The 21687-nt window shown below is 36.1% G+C and overlaps 1 protein-coding gene across 2 annotated transcripts in view; it reads left to right on the top strand.

The window, feature by feature from the left end:
• Window positions 1–21687, top strand: part of IWS1 (IWS1 homolog (S. cerevisiae)) — a 41820-nt gene extending 20133 nt beyond the window's left edge. The window contains exons 3-14 of one of the 2 annotated variants that reach the window (XM_012734187.1): window positions 468–1599; window positions 3385–3577; window positions 4096–4153; window positions 6172–6269; window positions 7387–7537; window positions 8471–8553; window positions 10006–10135; window positions 10985–11102; window positions 12607–12718; window positions 13274–13330; window positions 16405–16516; window positions 21323–21687. In XM_012734187.1, coding sequence (XP_012589641.1) covers window positions 468–1599; window positions 3385–3577; window positions 4096–4153; window positions 6172–6269; window positions 7387–7537; window positions 8471–8553; window positions 10006–10135; window positions 10985–11102; window positions 12607–12718; window positions 13274–13330; window positions 16405–16516; window positions 21323–21454 — 2376 coding nt within the window. In that variant the 3' untranslated portion in view covers window positions 21455–21687. The remainder of the gene's footprint in view (window positions 1–467; window positions 1600–3384; window positions 3578–4095; window positions 4154–6171; window positions 6270–7386; window positions 7538–8470; window positions 8554–10005; window positions 10136–10984; window positions 11103–12606; window positions 12719–13273; window positions 13331–16404; window positions 16517–21322) is intronic. The other variant, XM_012734188.1, reaches the window with a different exon arrangement.

The following is a 21687-nucleotide window of genomic DNA, read 5'->3' as shown; positions in this document are numbered from 1 at the left end:
AAAAAAAAAAAAAAAAAAGCAAGTTAACTAGTAAACACAGTAATATTTTGATCATCTTTTGTGTGACTGGCTTGTTTTATAACATTCAAACAGTAATTTTTCTTTTGAAAAAAGAGATATGTATTACATCGTTATTCATGCCCTGGGCCTCCCGAGGAGGTAGTTTGGAAACACCCCCCACCTTTTTTTTTTTTTTATCCAGCTCCTTAGAATAGAAGTTTTCTATATAGTAATCTGGATAATGATTTCAAAATTTGTTTTGGTGAAGGCTGAGTGTCCTTTTGGGGATCCAAATCAATCATTTCACAGATAGATGGGTGGGTAGGACAAGATAGGTATAGGTATAGGTATAGAACAAGATATTCTACTTTCAAGTATGTGTATTTCTACATTTTAAAACATTGTTGAAAATTGTCACATTTTGCTACCATTGTTTTGTACTTAATTTTTTGCCCTTTATTTTTCAGAATGAACCTAGTGATAGAGAAGATGTCCTCAACAAAAGGCATCATGTGACAGACTCTGACAATGATGACCCCTCAAATCTTAATGCTAGTGACTCTGAGAGTGAGGAGCTTCATAGGCAAAAGGACAGTGAATCTGAATCTGAAGAGCATGTAGAGCCTCCTGCAAGTGATTCTGAAAACGAGGATGTCAATCACCATGGGAGTGACTCTGAGAGTGAGGAACCCAGGAAATTACCTGTCAGTGACTCTGAAAATGAGGAACTTCTTAATGGGCATGCAAGTGACTCTGAAAATGAAGATGTTAGAAAGCATCCTGCCAGTGATTCAGAGATTGAAGAGCTCCCCAAAAGTCCTGCTAGTGACTCTGAAACAGAGGATACTCTCAAACCTCGAATCAGTGATTCTGAGAGTGAGGATGCTCCAAGGCACCAAGCCAGTGACTCTGAAAATGAAGAGCTTCCCAAACCTCGAATTAGTGATTCTGAAAGTGAGGAGCTTCCCAAGCCCCGTATCAGTGACTCAGAAAGTGAAGATCCACAAAGGCACCAAGCCAGTGACTCAGAAAATGAGGAACTTTCCAAGCCTCGTATCAGTGATTCAGAAAGTGAGGATCCCCCAAGGCATCAGCCTAGTGACTCAGAAAATGAAGAGCTTGACAAACCCCGTATCAGTGATTCAGAAAGCGAGGATCCCCCAAGGCACCAAGCCAGTGACTCTGAAAATGAGGAGCTTCCCAAACCTCGGGTTAGTGATTCGGAAAGTGAGGATCCCCCAAGGAACCAGGCCACTGATTCTGAAAATGAAGAGCTTCCAAAACCCCGAGTCAGCGACTCTGAGAGTGAGGAGCCTCAGAAGGAACCTGCCAGTGATTCAGAAACTGAGAATACCTCTAGACACAAAGAGAAACAGGAGTCAGATGACAGTGATGGGGAGAATAAGGGAGAGGATGCAGAAATGCAGAATGATTCCTTTCATACAGATACCCACATAGACAGGAAGAGATTTCACAGTTCTGACAGTGAAGAGGAAGAACCCAAAAGGCCAAAAATTGATAGTGATGAAGATGAAAAAGAAGAAGAGAAAGCAAAGCGAAAAGCTGCAGTACTTTCTGATAGTGAAGATGAGAAAGCATGTAAGGAAGTATTTGGGACTTTACTTAATATGTAAATGTCTATTAAGGTTTATTTAATGTCTAAGCTTATAATTATGAAGCTTTGTGTTTTGTTTTTTTCTGGTATGATGTTTGTTTTCCTTTTTACATTTAGCTTGATCTATATTCAATCTAGGAAACTGATTTTCATTGACATCTTCTTTGCGTTCTAGTAGCTTTTTATTAAGTTCTGTGTCAAAATATGAATTAGACCTATTTTCAATGGATTGGGAAGGAAGAAAGGGTAAGGAAAGAACAATGTTTCAAAGAAAATTTATTTGAAAACCTGACTGTCTCAAATTAGCTATGGATCTCCGACAGCTCATGTATTACATAAACATCCATACAGTGGCTGGATTCCCATAAGTACCTCTCTTCTCTTTTTTTTTTTTTTTACCTCTCTTTATTTTTAAACATCATTAAATACCCAAATACAAGGAATATGTGTAGAGAGCTCTTATTTAGAGACTTCCTACCTCTGTAGAAATATTCTGCTCTTTGCTACCTGAACTCTGTTCCCGTGGATAACAGGTTTTACATGATTGCTTTATTGTGAAACTTACACTTTTAAAAAATTTTATATTTCTTTTTTATTTCTTTCTTCATTTTATGCATTTTTTCATCAGTTGTAATCCCCATGGACTTTTCCACCACCGTGTGCCATCACCATAGTCCTGTGTACTCTTCCTGCCCCAGTTTTGATCTTGTTCCCCTTTCCTTTCCTGTAGAATATCTCTGTAACTTTTATGAAAACAACATTCAATTACAACCTAGTAGTTAATATAGGAGAAGGCAAATGTGTACCATACATGTGTCAGTTTACTAAGGAAGTGAGAGATTCCAAACTGATAAGCAGTGCTCAAGGAACATGGGGATTTGGAAGAGTAGCCAAGTTTTTTTTTTTTTTTTTGTAGCTCTGGAGGGTAGTATGACGTGAATGCACGTCATACTTAGTAATATAATAACCATATTATAACCATAGAAGTGACTCTACATCTGCATACTAGTCTATCTTATTTTTGTATTTCCCAAAAGAAAGGGTAGCAAGCTTCTGTGGTGGCAAGAGTTTGATCCCAGGCAGGTAGCTAAGCCACATGGTGCAGCAGACCTCTCCTGATCTGCCCATTGTTCCCTTCTGCAGTGTATTTCAGTCCATCTGCCTGTTCTGCTCTCCACTCTGTCTCTGGTGAATCCTCTCATCCCCACACCGCTGGCCTACACCCCAGCTCTTATACACATAAATAAATAAAATAAACCTTTTTTAAAAAAGGAAAGATAGGGCCCTCTCTGGTGGTGCAGCAGGTTAAAGCACAGTACTGAGAATCTAAAGCCTCTTCCGCATGAGTTCGATTCCCGCCTGCCCTGGAGGTGACCACATGGTGTGGCAGACCTCTCCTGACCCGCCCGCTGCTCCCCTCAGCAGTGTACTTCGTCGATCTGCCTGTTCTGCTCCCCGTTCTGTCTTTGGTGAAGCCTCTCGCCGCCCCTGAGCCTCTGGCCTGTACCCCAGTTCTGTATGCACAAATAAGTAAATCTTTAAAAAAAAAAAAGGAAAGATAGTTATTGATGTCCACTTTTAGGATGCTGATTTCATTCTTCATCTTTTGACTACTTTTTTCCTCAATAGCATAATGTTAAGATGACTTGAAATGAATCTTGGTTATTATGAATTATCGGGAAATCTAGAATTTTATTATTTGAATGCACGTCATACATAGTTATATAATAACCATGGTAGAAAAGGATTAATGTTTTTATTTTCAACAGCAGCAAAGAAGAGTCGTGTTGTCTCTGATGCAGATGACTCTGACAGTGATGTTACATCAGACAAATCAGGCAAAAGAGAGAAGACTGTGGCTTCTGACAGTGAAGAAGAAGCAGGGAAAGAAGAGTTGTCTGATAAGAAAAATGAAGAGAAGGATCTGTTTGGGAGTGATAGTGAGTCCGGGAATGAAGAAGAGTAAGTGAGTTTTCAAGGGTTTGTATAAGGTAGTAGAAAGTATTTGTTTTTGAGTTTTTTAAACTTGTATTAAAATTTATGCTGTGGTATAATACGATATATGTTGCCTAGTTGGAAGGCTTTGGGGGAAATCAGGATTTACTTCCTGAAATATTGCTGTACAACATGAAATAGATGAATCTCAAAAATGCTGTCCTAAGTGAAGAAATAAAGAGGGCTTATCTCACTCAAAAATAGGCAAAACTGATGATGGAAGTCAGAATGATGGTTGCCTCAATGCTGCTGATAATGTGGAGGAATGACTAGAAGGGACTACAAGCCAACTTTATGGGAAGGTGGAATTGTTCTATATCTTGATTAGGGTAGTGGTTACATGAGTGTATACTTCTGTGAGAACCCTTTGAAGTAGATACTGTAAGATCTGTATGTAAATTATACTCTATTAGAAATAGATTTTGTGGGTTATATGCAAATGAAAAGAAAGCAATGAAATGAAATTTTATATTTGTTTCTTGTAGAAATCTTATTGCAGACATATTTGGAGAATCTGGTGATGAAGAGGAAGAAGAATTTACAGTAAGCAGAGATGGATATATTTCCTCTTTGAACTTCATTTTTTCAAAGTTTCTATGCTTCTTAAGTGGGAGATTCCAATAAGTAGAAACAAACAGCTGTGATGTATGTAGAAAGGGCATTCAGAAAGTGAAGAGAAAGGGTGTATATAGGCATTAAAGGATAATTAACGGGCAAAATTGAAATAAAAGGGGAGGGAACACATTAAGAGATAATGAAAGGTATTTACAGTGTTAGAGTGAGAGTCATAATAATCAGGAAACATTTATTTCTGGCTGTGGCAGGTTAGAATTGGACTAACTGAACTAACTCTTCTGCTAAATACAACTAGAAAAGCTAGACAGAATGTTAAAAGCCTATGTGCTGATCATTAGAGAAACAATGCAACAAAGTATTACTTAGCCAAAAATCAGTAAAAGTCTAGAACCTAAAGAGATAGTCTAGGCATTTTGAATCATCTTTTCTGGGATCTTTAGGCGAAGAAGTTTATTGTATTTTTTTTAAAAGACTTATTTATTTAAAAAAAAAAGATTATTTATGCATATAGAACTGGGGTACAGACCAGAGGTGCAGGGGTGGTGAGAGGATGCACTAGAGACAGAGTGGGGAGCAGAACAGGCAGATTGATGAAGTACACTGCTGAGGGGAGCAGCTGGCGGGCCAGGAGAAGTATGCCGGGTCGCTTCCGGGTGGGGGTCGAACTCAATGCTGAAGAGGCTTTAGCTTCTTATAGCTTCAAAACTTCAAATGAAAAAGTAAGAAATCAGTGTCTGTTGAGTTTAGAGGAGCCATGAAAACTCCATATATCAGATTGGGATTCCTAGAATTAAGGGTGAACTAAAAGTAAAATAGCCATTATGAGATTTGGCAAGTTTTGAGTCCTCTATTAGCAGTCCCAGAAATGTGATTATAATGGTTTTTAAACCTTTGACTTAAGCTCTCAGCCACATAGCTTATGAAGAGAGAATCCTTTCAGGACAAAGGTAGTAGCATCATAGACTTCAAATTGTTTCTTTAGTTTTTCCAATACATAGTATGATATATAGAGGACATCAGAAAGACAGTAGCAAAAGAAATAGATCTAAGATAAAAGAATTTTAAGTATCACTTTAAAAACTTTATTGAGTGATCAGTGGTTAAAAATTTTGTCAGAGCAAACAGTTGTTTAAATATAAGGCAGATTTGGAAAAGAGCCAATAAAAATGATAGGACTATAAAAATATAGTAACTGATAAAGATATTAACAGAATATAAGGCATTGTAGAAATGGTAACAACATAGATTGGGAATTGCTCATGTATTTATTTGTTGGGTGAACAAATAGTTTTGGGAGATCCTGCTGTGGACCAGAGTGGTAAAAGCAGCAGTGAAAAAAGGAGACAGAAATTGCTGCCTTTAAAGGGGAGTGGGGTGAGAGGGAGGAACTACAAGGGAATATGGCGGAGGGTGGTGGGTGCTTTGTTGGTGGGAAAGCTATGGTGACCACACCTGAGGGGAGAAATCCTGCTTTGTTAAAATTTTAAACAAAAATGTAAACCATTGGCACTTCAGTCATAAAAATAAATAAGGATAGTAAATTCAAGTTGGAAAAATAGTCATGTAACTGTATTAAAATTCTAAATAAATATATATATAGTAACTGAAATTTTTAAATTTGGAGAGTTTAACAACAAATTAAAAATTTCATTTTAAAGATTTATTTTATTTGTGCATGCAGAACTGGGGTACAGGTCAGAGGTGCAGGGGCGGTGAGAAGATTCAGAGACAGAATGGGAAGCAGAACAGGCAGATTGTCGAAGTACACTGCTGAGGGGAGCAGCGGGCGGGTCAGGAGAGGTCTGCCACGCCATGTCACCTCCGGGTGGGAATTGAACTCATGTGGAAGTGCTGTGTTTTATCCCACTGCGCCACCAGGGAGTGCCGCTCTTTTAAGTTTTTAAGGATGGAAAAAGTTGAGAACAATTATGCAGAGTAAAATCTATAAGAAAGTTGTTAAAATTGGCTAAATTACCCTTCCTTAGGGTTTTAACCAAGAAGATTTGGAAGAAGAGAAAAGTGAAACACAGGTAAAAGAAGCAGAAGACTCAGATTCTGATGATAACATAAAAAGAGGGAAACAGTAAGTTTGCTTTGTTTTTAAAGAATTTGTTTTAAAAATTTATAAAATGAAAACAGACTGTCAAACTTTGTTTTTATCTTATTTTGTTTCCTGATTAAGTGTAAAGACTGTTAGAGTTTTTACCATCATGCTTCTCTACACAGTGCTATGGAAAATTATTTGTTCTTTTTTTTTTTCCATTAGCCTGTGTTTATCAGTGTTAGTATGTGGAGTTATGTGGTGCTGGGCTTTTAATTTATACCTCGACAAGTAAGCACTTATGAAAAAATAAAATTTTAAAATACCTTTTTTTAAAAAAAGAAAAAGAAAAAACTGATTTGGAGATAAGGGGAAATAAAACAAGTCTTAACTATAAAATATTGATTGTATTTCACGTACTTTTGTTGTGATTGTTGTAATTTGTTCAAAAAATCTGGCAAAACAGTAATTTAATAATTACTGTTTATAGTTGTAAATATGATGCTTTAAATGCAATTTTCTTTTTAATTTCTACTGATATGCAAGAATTAAAGTGAAGGAGTTTGGCAATACCTTTGGAAATTATATAAATCATATCTCACTTAGAGGAGAGTGGCAAAAAGAACAAGTTAGTTCCTTCTTTAAGTATAATGATTGGGGAAAACTAAAGGTTTTGGGGTTTTGGGCGGGTCTTTAGATTTCCTTGTCTCAGTCAGACTGTGTTTGAGAGTTGCCCTTCTTGTCACTGAAATGCAGCAATTTTTTTTCCCTACTTACACTGTGAGACAAAAATGTTCAAATCATTGAACAACCCAAAAAAGGTATTGTCCCTAAAACTAGACCATGGACACTACCTTTTGAGAACTTGAAATTTGAAAATGTTCCATCATAGAGCTGAAAATGGCAAGTATTGATGTAGTATATGAAAAGTTCAGGGCTTTTAGTGTTTAACATATATAACAGATGAGTTAGTATAAAAGTTGGATATAAAACCTGGAATCCCCTGTTCTTTTAAAAGGACATTATGAGTACTTGCACTTTAAAAGAAGGTAGCACTTTATTGACTCAGAATTAAGAAGGTTGGTGGTTGTTAAAAGTTATAAAAGGAAATGCGTATTAAAAGGGAATTTATTTCTTTTACTTTTGTGTTACTGCTTAGTATGGACTTTCTGTCAGATTTTGAGATGATGTTACAGCGGAAAAAGAGCATGAGTGGTAAGCGCAGACGCAACCGTGATGGTGGCACTTTCATTAGTGATGCGGATGATGTTGTGAGCGCCATGATTGTCAAAATGAATGAAGCTGCTGAGGTGAGATGGTTCATTTCCAGCATTTACTATCCTAAATCTTAGGCATGGAAATAAGTTGCTTTTTAAAAGTAATATATTTAGGGGGAAGAAAACTTAAGTGTTCAATAAAATGAGCTTTTTAGCTGAATTCCTTTGCTTGTTTAGGGATAATGATTTTTGCCATTAGGTTAGGCAAACCTAATGTTTCTTCATATATAATGGGTTACAAACTTAGGCTCTTTTTGTGTTACAAACTGACTTGTCACTTTTGCCTGTGATCAAGAGAGATATTCAACTCCTTGCATTTTAAAATACTACCCAAATTGTGAAAATTGGCCAAACATGTTTAAAAACAAGTTCGAATGTCTTAAAGGTGTTTGCTGAAGTATTTGTAGATACGATGATAGGTATCTAGAATTTATTTCAGAGTAATTTGGGGACGGGGGTGGGTAGAAAGAATAGTAGGTAGAGATGGTAGCTAAAGTAAGATGAGCCATAATGGTATTTAATTATTTAAATGTATATGACAGGTTTTCTCAGTAGAATTAGAAATTTTCCATAATTAATAAATATGAGGAAATGACTCTTCTTTAGTAACATCATAAAATCTCACAGCTAGAAAATCATTCCTGACATTAAGCCAAGTTTTCCCAGATACAATGTATATCATAAATATCATAAATAAATTCTTTAAAAAGTTGAAAATTACATCAATATTTTGAAGTTGTTCCTTTCATCTGATAACTGTAAAAGCTAATCTTAATAGTTTTGTGAGTTCTATCAACATATATACAGAATTTGGGACTCTACAAAAAAGCCCACTATTTAGTTATTCTTTCTTATAGGAAAATTGAAGTTTCTTAAAGAAATGAATGTTTAAAGTTTAGACTAATGGTGATTGTAATTATTAACAGTTGTTTTTTCCTCCTTTTTAATCTTTTTCATCCTGGATAGGAAGACAGACAGTTGAATAATCAAAAAAAACCAGCACTAAAAAAATTAACATTGTTACCTACTGTGGTCATGCATCTTAAGAAGTAAGTATTCTATTAAAGAAGTTTCCCCCTTTTAATGGATTAATATTCAAACTGGAGTCCTGGAAATTTTAAGGAATGGTTACGGTCTATCAATTCACACACGCACACGCGCGTGCACACACACACACGCAAATAGCAATTAAAACCTTACAAGTTAGGGCCTCCCTGGTGGCATAGGGGTTTAAGTCTTAGCATTATCACCACTGTTGCCTAGTTTAGTTCCTGGCCAGAAAGCTGACCATCATATCAATAGTACACCTCTCCTGTCTTGCCCCTTGCTCCCTTAGTGTAGTAAATTCACCTGTTCTGCTTCCCACTCTGTCTCTGGTGAATCCTCTGACTCCCCTGTACCTCTGGCCTACACCTCTGTTCTATGCAAAAATTAAATAAGTAAATAAAACTTTTCCAAATTGTATTACTTCTTCATTAAATTTTTCTTAAACTTTTATGCCTCATACAACCAATATTAGTGAAAGAAAAAGTTGGAAACCACTTTTTGTTCTTTATAATTTTGAGTCTTGAAATTTTATATATTTTCCAAATGTTAACCAAGAACAGCAAATCCTAGTATAGATAGTGTAAAACTATTGTACATATTGTACAAGGCTTATATGGCCTGTTATATAATGAATTATGTCATTGTTTTTTCTAGAAGAATGACCCTTCTTTGATGGATTCTTGTTAACACATTCTTTAGCTGAAGAGATACATTAGTTCCCCAAATCACCATTGAGCTGTAAGCGTGGTCTAGGACTTTTTTTTTTTTAATATAATAGTTTATTTTCACATCATTTTGTACATTTTTTTTTTCATTTCAATTGTAATCTCCATGGGTTTCCCATCACCAAGTCACCCATGTGCCATCACCATGGTCCCATGTACTTCCCTCCTCCCGCCCCCTACCTTTTTGATACCATTCCCCAGATCTAGGACTTTCTATTAGAAAATTGCTACCTCTATCAACAGACAAAATTATCTGTGTAGATAATCTGACATACGTTAGGCTTTCTATTAACATAATTGCTTCTAGTACATAAAAAGTATTTAATTTTTTTTTTTTTCCCCTGCTAAAAGAGATGCATTTCTCCTTCAAGGACTGGCACAGTTTTGGGATCTCTCACCTGAAATAGCTTGAAAATCAATATTCTGACAGAATAAATGTTATTTGTTAGTTTTAGTAATTACTGTCTATATTTTACATGTTACCTGTCTAGTGTAATTTGAATTTATTTTTAATAAATGACCTTTGCCTAAGGGCAAGTCTATTTCTTAAAGATAGGAACTAAATTTCATTGCTTTTGAAACCTGTAAATAATTGTCAGTAAAAAATGTATTAACTCTTTAAAAACAATTTTTGGAGACAATGCTAAATATGTCAGAAAATTCAGAGGAAGTTGTAACAAATTAAGATTCATAAATTTGACCCTTTTAAATTTTTTTTTATTATTATAGGCAAGACTTAAAAGAAACATTTATTGACAGTGGTGTGATGTCTGCCATCAAAGAATGGCTCTCACCTCTACCAGATAGGAGTTTGCCAGCATTAAAGATTCGAGAGGAGCTGTTGAAGATCCTACAAGAGGTTAGAGGCAGATGATCTGATTGCTTGCTCTTCATTAGTTATCTGATGTGGTTTGTATTATCACAACCTCTATATTTTACCATATATTTATACATTTTTCCTACCATATTGTGCCAGAAGAGGTAAAACCTTACAAGTGTATTTATTAGGAACATACCATATAAAAAGCCTTATAAAATTTCATGTATATATAGTGTTGTAGGAAAAAGATCTCGGAAGTAGATACAGTTTATCTGAAAAGAGTATTTTTGTAGAGGCCAAGCTCTAGGCAAGCATTTGTGGTAGAAGAATACCAACTTTAGAATCGGATACATCTGCATATGAATCTTGAGTTGGGTCACCTTTATGTCACTGTTACACCTTGGGCAAGCTGCTTAACTTCTGAAGGAATTTCTGAGGAACCTATGTGCTAGGTGTTTTATATTTGTATTGTTTTGTTTATTTCTCACAACAAACCTGCAAAGTTGTTGTATTGTCTCCATTTTACAGATGAGGAAATTAGGGCTCAGAGAAGTTAAATGACTTGTCCAAGGTCATAGAACTAATAGATGGCTGTTTGGGTTCAGACCCTGAGAATTTGGCCAACTCGTGCATAAAATTGCTAACCTCTAAGTATGTTTAGTTGAAATGTTCTCACATTTTCAAAGTTTACTTTAACTTTGGTAATATTGAACTCAGCACTTGGTGTGAACATAAAGTACCCTTGTGTTCAAGATCTATAGATCCTGAAAATTGAATTGTTGATTTGTTATGTTGTAAATGATCCAGATTTTAGAAGTCCTGTAGAACAGATTAACAAACTCCCAACCTCTGAGTGATTAATATGTCTGTGTGTGTTTATGTTCTCAGCTACCTAGTGTGAGCCAGGAGACCCTGAAACATAGTGGGATTGGACGAGCAGTGATGTATCTCTATAAACATCCCAAGGAATCAAGGTCTAACAAGGACATGGCAGGGAAATTAATCAGTATGTACATCTTGCTCTTTCTTTGCTGTGTTTATGTAGACATAGAGAGACTATGTATATATAAAGCAAATATTTTACCAGTATTCATTTTGAAGGAGTCGACAAAGTGAATTTTAAAAATTTTGATAATTTCCTGTAGGTTTCAAGTTTTTCCTTCATTTGAAATACTTCTTGGTATATTTAAGTATGCTGTCCAGTTTTAAATATAACAAGCAAAATAATCCATTCTGATCTTGGATCAAGGGTATGTAGAGAGAAAGGGATTAGAGTTCAGTTCCTAGAGTCAGTCAGTCTTACCTCGATTCACATCCTGGTCACACTTGCCTTGCTGCATATCTTTGGATTACTGATTTAAGCTCCAGATCTTGGCTACTGCTTCTATAAAAGGGAGAATTGTGTTTTGTAACACAAAACTCCTCAAGAAGTGTTAGCCTCTGCTGTGATTGTTACACTTTAATTAATTGCCATATTATTTATGAAATCCTTCATTTTTAAGAATGAAAGCTGGGTCTGATTTTAGTCATCCTCCTTAATGCTTCCATGCAGAAAGGAATTTTTAAAACTTCAATGCTAGATCAAAGAAAGTACTCTCTGAAAATAGTAATTATTTTCCTTTGAAATTTTACAATTATCAAAAATTCCATATCAAAAACAATATGGATTTTTTTCCATAAACTGGATAAGTAGTACATCATTAAACTTTTTAATAACCTGCAAGCTACTGTTATAATGATTAACTTTTGATGCTTTAGGCAATGGTTTTAGACCTTATTTTGCTCTGGACTGACAGAACCAGAATATTCCCATTCATACTCATGACTTAATACAACAGTGATTCTGAATCTAGGGTAGGGCCAATGGGTCAGTTTTCAAAGGTATATAGATCCCCAAGACTCTTTGATCCTGTCTTAGATAACCTCTGTGTTGTCTTTACGGGTACTTTCTCATTTTGATGATGTACTAAATGCAGCAGTAAAAGCTCCGTATGTTTCAGAAACATTAGTTTGTACATCTGGATTGGCATTGATGAAACACTGAGCATGCAATATTTTTTTTCACCTTAACAACTTGCTTAGGCTTAAGGAAGTACAAATAGACTATTTTGACAGTTAAGCATGGCAACTTTTTTGTCACAGTAAGAAAATAAAATTCCAGTCTTCTTTATTGTAGTAAATATAGAAATTAGGTTGTCTTTATGAACTACCAACACAGCTAGTTAGTGGCTGTCAAAGAGAGTCTGGTGATACTCACTTAATCCCTATAGTGATTACAGGTTTGAAGATATTTTTACACTGAATATTCTGAATTAGCTGGGGCTAGTTAAAGTACTGGTATTAGCCTATGTTTATCTTATAGATGATCCTGAAATAATAATATCTTCAAAGAAAGAATATTCTAAGTGCCTGAAGTATGACTTAACCACTAGTGTGTGGTTATTTTAAGGCATGATAGGGGAAATGCTACTTTGTAGACTAAGTTCATAGTTGATTTTTCTTTGTCATAGATGAATGGTCTCGCCCTATATTTGGTCTTACTTCAAACTACAAAGGAATGACAAGAGAAGAAAGGGAACAGAGAGATCTAGAACAAATGCCTCAAAGACGAAGAATGAACAGGTATGAGGGAACAGGTATGAATAAGTGGAGTAATATTAATGTTGTAATAAATCAGTTTTTTAATAAAAAAGATATTTGAGAAATGACAGTACTTTGTTTTACTTCTCAGCTTGATATGTTTGTGTAGCATAAGTCCTGTCAGTTTAAATGTAATTAGTGATAATGAAAAATTCGTATTGCCTCCCAGTCTTTAACTTTCCAGTAGAATGTGTCCTTTACCACACTTCTGGAAACTTCGGGCACAACTTATCTTCTTGTAGAAAATACTTTCTTAGAATCCTTTCACAAATCTGAGGTGTAGGAAAGATGTTACTGGTTTAACTGGTTGCATCCAGGGTAGCAGGGTCAATACAAATAAGGCATTTATAGCTCACCATAATGAAAACTTGATGTACAAATGATGACTAACATAATTACTACTTTTACAGTGTTATGTCCCTAATGCAGTAAAAAGGATCTAGATATGTTGTGATATTTCACTTTGCTTTTTTTTTTCCCCCCTTAATTACAAGGTTTCTAACATTCCTAATATCTTATTGATTGCTTTTTTCCTAGTACTGGTGGTCAGACTCCCCGGAGAGACCTTGAGAAGGTGCTGACAGGAGAGGAGAAGTAAGATTCTTGAATTAATTTTCCTTGGGCTACTTAGAAAATGTTCTGCCTGCTGCTTTGCTTTAAGAAAAGTTATAGGTGAAGTGATGGCATATTGACATTGGTGGGGGCTGGTTTCAGTTTCACACTGACTGGCTGTTCACAGAGCTTTGTATTGGGTGCTCAGGGGGATATAAAGAAGATTGAGAAACAGTTAATTCAGTGAAGATTTTGTTGCTGCTTACTATGTACTAGAAGCTGTGAAGCTCTAGGAATAAAAATCAGAATAAAAGCTAAAATTTTAGCAGGATTATAAGCAAAGGAGTGAGCTTAAAGATGTGAAGGGTAAATGGGCAAAGCCTCTTTTAGGACTGGCTAGTAGGCTGAAGGGTTTAGGCAATAGTGTGGTGCCAGAGATGATAGAAGTAAAGCTTGGAATGTAGCTGTGCCCCAAATTTTGAAGGGCTGTAAAATCAAGATGAGGAATTTTCACTTTATGATTCTATAGAAAGTTTTTGAGCATAGACATGGAAGTCATCAGATATGATTTGAAACACTGAAGCTGGTGACCTGGTATAGGGTTTGAGGTCAGAGAGCAGCAGAAAGTTGACAAGACTTTGGCAACAGTAGTGACAGGATTTGGTGATATAGTGGTTAAGGAGTTGCCTAGAGTTGAAGATCCAACCAAAATTTTAACCTAAATAGCTGAAATCCTGGCATTGCTGTTCACTGAACTGGAAAAAGACGATAGATTTAGAGTAGAGGTCACTTCTGTTTTGAGCATAGTAATTGTGAGATGCTTAATCGAGCTATCCTGTAAACACCATGAGCCTCGAAGTTGGAATTTGGATTAGACATGACTGATCACTAATCTCTATAGAAAAACAAAGTATAGTGTAAGAAATAAAATGTCTTTGAAAGTGGATGTAGCTAGGTGAGCAGCCAGTGATGGTAACTAAGCTGTTTGCTGTTCGAGAATAACCTAAAGTAAGGCCATGCTAGAGGGCGTCAGTGACAGGCTATAAACATTTGCAGATGGTGCAGGGGGTTTGGAGATTAGCAACACCCAGATTGCAAGAGAATGGAAGATGAGCTTGGAGGGAGCGAGTGTGTTTTGTTATGGGTAAGTTTGATGACAAGACAGATTGTAACTTCCAGAAGAAAGTAAGAGTCATAAGAAATTTTCTTTGGTTAACCATTTACTCTGTTCATGTACATGAGGGGTATAGAAGTTTGCTGTTAAGAATGGATTAAAAAGTATATGAGGAAACAGAAACAATTTAGACCTTTCATGTTTTCATCTTCTGCTCTTTCTCCACCCCTCCACATACACCCACTCCCCATTTACCATTATTAGGAAGACTAGTTACCTAAAAGTTGAATCATTTGAATGTCCAGACATCTGCAAATAGGCTTTACTTTTGAAGGATGATAGTCTCACTTTGGTCTGGTTGGAGTTCTCAAAAGTGCACAGTAAGTCCTCTCTCTTAAACATTTTCAGTAAGTTCTTAGAAACTGACTTTAAATGCAATGGTGTATATAGAAACCAACTTTATCATAAAAAAGAGTTAAGTTCCTACAGCATATTTCTGGTTACAAAAACATAACCAAACTTAAACAACAGCCCAGGCAATTCTAATATTAAGCAATAACTTGCATTTACTCAGGCATTCATATTCCAACCCACTTTTTCCTGTTCAGGGTCAAGTGTGGCCAGAGCCTAACCCAGCACTGAACAGTATGCCATTCCATCACAGAAACATACTCTTCACTCCCAGATTCACTCACTCACTCAGACTGGGAAGATTTTGAAATGCCAATGAACTACATCGGACTTAGGGAAAACTTACAAACGCCATACAGTCAGTGGCCCCACCCAGGACTCTTTTTTTCTCATCAACATAAAACAACATTATTTGAAGACCTGCTGTATAAAAGATACTGTGTGTTACACCACCACATAGGATGCAGATAAAGAGATAATTAATACATTGCTGTGGATGAGATGGTACAGCTACTCAGGAAAATAGTTTCATATAAAATTAACCATGCAACCACCATACAACTTAGTAATTTCACCCCTGGGCATTTGTCCCAAAGAAACAAAAAGTTGTGCAGAAACCTGTATATGAATGTATAGCTTTGTTTATAATGGCCCCCAAATTGGAATAAACTAGATATCCCTCCAAGTGAATGGAAAAACTGTAGTACACTCACACCATAGAATGCTACTCATCAATTAAAAGGAACAAAGTATTGAAGTATGCAGCAATTTGGATAAATCTCAGGGGAGGTATGTTGAAAGGATAGGAGTAACTTCTTATTCACTTGTTAAGGTTACATTGTACATTCCATTTGTATATCCCTTTTTTGAAATGACAGAATTACGGAACTGAAGATACTGGTATTCGTGGTCCCTAGGCAATAGGGACTGTGTGAATGAGGAAAGTGGGTGTGTTTATAAAAGGACAGAAGAAGGGATCCTTATGGACACATAAGCCTACACAGCGGTAAAATAACATACAATTAAATGTGCACACACACAAATGCAAGTAAAACTGCATTTACAAATAAATATGGATTATATCAACATCCTGGGTGCGGTAGTGTACTTTATTTGTTCCATTGGATCTCTTTGTGTTATTTCTTATAACGGCTTGTGAATCTATATCTCAGAAATTATTCATAAACAAAGGCCAAAAAAGTTACGAGTTGTATAAATAAAACCATAAACTGCTTTATGGGCATACTCAGTTTGGGGGATTCATTTTGACTACTAGTTTTTCTGCATAAGTGAACCCAAGTAAGGACTACATTAGAAATAAGTTGAAATCTAGAATCCTGATAGATAAATCAGTCTTGAAAGTGAGAGAAGCAGGGATACATTTGAAGCTGAATAGAGGTGTAAAGGAACCCTAAAAATGCAGAGGAAATGTGTTGGGGAGGAACATTTAGGAACTCAGTAATTTGATGATGAGGCTCAGCTAAGACAGAAAAGAGGGTAGATTGGGTGACTTTGGGAGAGTAGAGGAGATTTCGGAAAGGTGGGCAGATAAATGGCTACAAAAACAGGAGTATTCTCTTCCCATCCTCAGGGCACTTCGACCTGGAGATCCTGGATTCTGTGCCCGGGCAAGGGTCCCGATGCCCTCAAACAAGGACTATGTTGTCAGGCCCAAGTGGAATGTGGAAATGGAGTCATCCAGGGTAAGCAAATGGGAGAGTAAGGTGGATATTATACGAATTATTATTTTGTTTTTTACTTCATGCTTAATTATCCTTTACTTCCCTAAAAGTTTATCTGATTTAAAGAGAGCTTCTTTGTAGTATTATGTAGTCAGGTGATTGATTGCTGATGAACCACTCCAGACTTAAAATATTACAAAGCCAGGAAGTTTCTTTCTATTTCATCTGACTCTTAAAGCTTAGGGGTGATATAGTCGTTGATACATTGTTATAGAACTTTGGCAGTTAGAATTCAATGGCATTTGTAGTCAGTCCCTCCCTATCTTTTCAGCAATTTTAAGGAATACTGTTGTGAAGTAGGCTAAACACTTTCTCTGTCATCATTATAAATACTGTTGAGTGATCTTCGTTGTTTCTCAGTAATCTTTTTTTATTCTCCATTCAAACTACTCCTTCTAGCCTGGTATTCTTAAAAAGGGCCTAAGCCGATTGGAAAAGCATAAAAGGCGATTTGCAGAACAGAAACGACTCAGCAAAGTGCACCGTGCTGTCAAGTTCAGCATTGAAGGCAACAGGATGCCCTTGTAGGCCTGGCCCTACCAGAGTATATCTGAGAGGTATCCCCAAGGAAGCATGTTTGTGCATGGGCTTGAGTTATTAGCAGCTAGAGTGAAAACAGTGTGTGTGTGTGTTTCTGAACTAGAAAAAGTAAGGCCCACTTTCAGTTTCTGAAATAATGGCTTTGACAAGCAGTTCATGACCACTTCAAGTGCTCTTGACCTTTTAGTGACATGAAAGAATTTATTATGTAGCTATAAGAGGTGGATATAAAGTTGATCACAATCCCAAAATTTTGATTGAATTCTGGCAATATTTTCTGCTCTGAGTAATCTCAGCATTTAATTAAACCATTAAAAAAAAAAAGTCTTTATTAGAGAACCATAGAGTATAACAGAGAACTACTTCTCTGAGAAGCATTTTGGTTTTCTGACTGGTACCCATTTTTATTAAGGCCCATAATCATAGTGGTTGACATTACAGGTATATAAATTAGTAACTTCATTATAGAGAGAGGTGGCTTCTTTACATGTTGTGAGTGGCTTAGCAACATGCACGTGAGGACTTAATGTATAAAACCTTACACTGAATATTTAGGAGATAAATTTGATCAATACATACTTAGTACATGGTTAGAAATGAAGACTCAGAGCAAGGCCAGTCGCTACCTGATGTGCTCTGAGATTAGTAATAGTACCTTTTTGCACTGTACTCTTGACAAGAGTCTGAATGTATTGGCTTCATTTTTTGACTTCTCCATGACCATGACCCCAGCTGTAGCAGCTAGTTTCACAGACTGCATTCACCTTCTGCCAGTTCATTTTATTGTTAAGCTACTGTCTCAAAGCACACTTTCTTATGTACTGATTCTTATTTACTGAGCATAAATAAAGTATAAGAGCCTAGTTTCATTCCTTTCCTTTTTCTTGTATCCATATCCCTTGATAACCTTCTCCTCTACCACCATCATTTTTTCTGTTTATATTATATCACTGTTTATATTGTCTCCTTATCCCTCTTTTTTATGATACTTTTTCTTCCTCAGCACATTTATTTTTGAGAATTGAGATCTATAATATGACAAAGAAAATATAACAAATCTTAGTGGCCATTCTACTTTGGAAGCACACCTTACATCCTGAAGGGCATTTACCTTACTGCTGGTGGTGGTATTTCTGATCCTACCGTCCCTTTAGTTGATGAGTAGGTAAAAAGAAGTGGCCCTTTTCTCTTGTTAGAGCACACCAGTGACCAATATGAGGGGAAGGAATTGGAGATAGAGTTCTCAGCACTTAATTCCTAACACTCCCAGGATCATAATGTTTTGGTATTGTTCTAGTCCTGAATGTGGCTTGTCGAGCTGTGCCCCAAAAACGTTTTAGGAGCTGGTGGCCCCTTGTTAGAATACTGTTCTTAAACCATGTGACACTGCTTATTCAGGAAGATTGCATATTCACTATATTCTACCATGTACAAACTTAAGTGTTATTAGAAAACATATCTGAAATTGGAATTAATTTATTTTAAACTTTTTATTTTGAAATTACTTAAGTAAATATTAACTAAAGTAACAACTTCCCCACAGTCCTGCTTTTCTAACTTAGCAGTTTGATGTGGGAAATGTATTTTCAGTTAATACTTTAAACTTAAGTTTTTTCTGGTTACAGTTGTGGAAAAGTTTGCGATTGTGAAGAGAGAAATCACCTTTCATTCAAAAGCATTTGATAACACTTTTTTGGCCTCTTTTTCAGTTGATACTTTAACATAGTTAATTTTACTTTTCATTAAACCACCTTACAGATTTATCACAGTGGCTGCTTGACAGTCTGTTGTATAAACATGTAGTTCTCTAGTAGTTTCTGATTTTTCACACCTAAACAATGTAGTAATCTACACATTATGTCATTACTTTCTTCCATAATGCTTTTAAAATAACAAAAATAAATGTTTTAATAACAAATAAAATTAATGTTTTAATACAAAATTTTCAAGTAAAATTAATGTCACTTTTAACCCCAACCACTTTTTAATATTAATATTATGTTATTTTTAGTTCTTTTTATATATGTACACAAACATAAGTGGTTTTGATTTTGTTTTTAATTTTTAAACAAAATTATGGTCATATTTTATACCTTATTGGATTTGACTTTTATTTAACATGATAAAAACTCTTTTATCAGCATACTTCAGTTACTTAGTATTGTATCATGGTACAGTTATATTGTAATGTATTTAAACAACTCCATCTTGTTCGTGTTTTAAGGTACTCTTGATTTTGGGGGTGTTTTTACTGATAAAATATGCTTCATGCATTGTGACTGTCCTAAGGACGTAATCATAAAGAGGTCATTCAGTTTGGTATTATGTTCTGTATGTGTTAAGGTTTGTAATGACAAGACACGTGCCAGCTACAAACCTTGAGATGTATCTGTCAAGAGATGTAGATGGCATTGACCAGGGAGCATGCAAGTTGTTGAGGCTAGACAGAGCTGGTGGCGCTTCAGCTTTTAGAGGAAGTGTGGGAGAGTGTGCAAGTAGTAGTTCAGACTGGTGTGTAGAGTCACTGGGAGTTGGGTGACTGCAGAGACTTCTAGGTGACTAAATCAAGGCACATTGTCTGAAAGGAAGTCAGATTTTTGGGACTGAGAATTCTTGGATATTCAATATAGTAGTGGTATCATAACTCTTTCCTCCTGATAATATTTTATGCAAATCTGGAGTACTAGTGCTGAGGATTAAAATTGATATAGAACAATATTTGGAATTGAGCTGTTACTAGCAAATTGAGGATAGTCAATATAGTTCTTGTGCAAAATTACTTGAGTACCTTTCTTGTATCTGACGTGGATGTGGAGTTCAGAGGAGAGAGACTTGGGAGGCACCCACTCAACGAACTATTTACATTACCAACTAGAGAGTCTCCTAGGCCCTATCTTCTTTTTTTTTTTAAAGATTTATTTATTTATTTGTACAGAACTGGGGTACAGGCCAGAAATGCGGAGGAGTCACCAGAGACAGAGCAGGGAGCAGAACAGGCAGATCGACGAAATACACTGCTGAAGGGAGCAGAGGGCAGGTCAGGAGAGGTCTGCCACGCCATGTGGTCTCCTCCGGGGCAGGCGGGGATTGAACTCAGATCGAACTCATGCGGAAGTGGCTTTAGTTTCTTAGTGCTGTGCCTCAACCCGCTGTGCCACCAGGGAGGGCCCGGCCCTATCTTATTTTAACATTCTTTGAATTAAGTTTCATGGGTGATTAAGTAATATCTGAGAAGAATTAGAAAGCCCATCTGTTTTTAACTTCTCAGCATTATTAAAGATCAAAATTGTTAGCAACACAAGTGTGCCAAAAGAATTTACCCTTTTGACTTTTTCAGCTTTCAATTTTTCTGAAAAGTTTTGATTTCTTGGAGACCACATCTTTTCAAGACATGCAGTCTTTTTACAATAAATGTAAAAGAGATAATGTAACAACACATCTTTAAACTTGAAAGGCAAGAAGGAAAAGATGCAAGAAGTAATTAATCCCTTGTAACACAAGACTTAATTCTTTTTGTTTCAGATATTCTTTAACACAAATCTAATGACTTCAAAGTAGTCATAGTAGTAGTAGTTGATATTTATTTTGAACTTTGACTTGTATTTGTGATTGTGTGATTATTTTACTTATCCCAACAGTCTTGAGGAGTACAGACCAGGGACATGGTGTGCCTGGGTTACAAAATCTGCTGAGACAGAGCAGGGATTCACCCACCTCAAGACTAAAACTGGAGCTCCAGCACTTGATGGATTTGCTTTACTAATCCTCTAACCCTATTCACTATGCTACAGCCTTTTCTCAGATGAGTTTTCTTACCTTAGAAGATCCTTACTTTTTATGCCACTCTATGTCTAGTGGTGAGCTCCATGTTTAATTTTTGAAAAGGAAAAACATACAGTCAAAATGTAATCTGATGGAATGCAGGGTGGGCAGGGAAGTCATAGTTACAATTTTTCTCCCTTTCTCTTACCTGGTAGATTTCCATCGACTGACGCAGAATTTTAAAACAATGCATAGACCACAACAAAATTATTTTTCATGGGGAAAGTAATATGGTTTTTAATGCTGTGGTATATGCTTACCTTGTTCCTGAAGTTACCAAAGCGTGTTCTGGTTCCTAGAGCTGGGAACTCTTCCAACTGCTGACTTTCAGATAAAAAGAAGATGAAGACAAAGCTACATTTATTATTTCAATAATTTGCTCTTTAATTTTTACCCCACTCTTAGTTTCAGGGGACCTCCAAGAAGGGCATCAGTCGACTGGATAAACAGATGAGAAAGTTCACAGATATCAGGAAAAAAAGCAGATCTGCACACGCAGTGAAAATCAGCATCGAGGGCAATAAAATGCCATTGTGACCTTGCCTGGGTTATGTCCCTGTCTCTCAGAAATGCGCATTGGACTCTGGAGAAAGAAGATATTTTAAAAAATTTTTAGTGTATCTGTAAATGTTTATGCTTGTATCAAATGTTGTCATAGGATTTGGATTTCTCTCAGTTGTATTTAAAACCGTTTGATGTGTACTTTGTACAGAAGAATACCAGTCATACTTCTATAAACTTTACACAATAAAATTCCATTCTGGTTTTGG

Source organism: Condylura cristata, unplaced genomic scaffold (genome assembly GCF_000260355.1).
Source record: "Condylura cristata isolate star-nosed mole 26May11 unplaced genomic scaffold, ConCri1.0 scaffold00049, whole genome shotgun sequence".
NCBI classification, from domain to species: Eukaryota; Metazoa; Chordata; class Mammalia; order Eulipotyphla; family Talpidae; genus Condylura; species Condylura cristata.
This window is presented reverse-complemented; position numbering and strand designations above follow the sequence as displayed.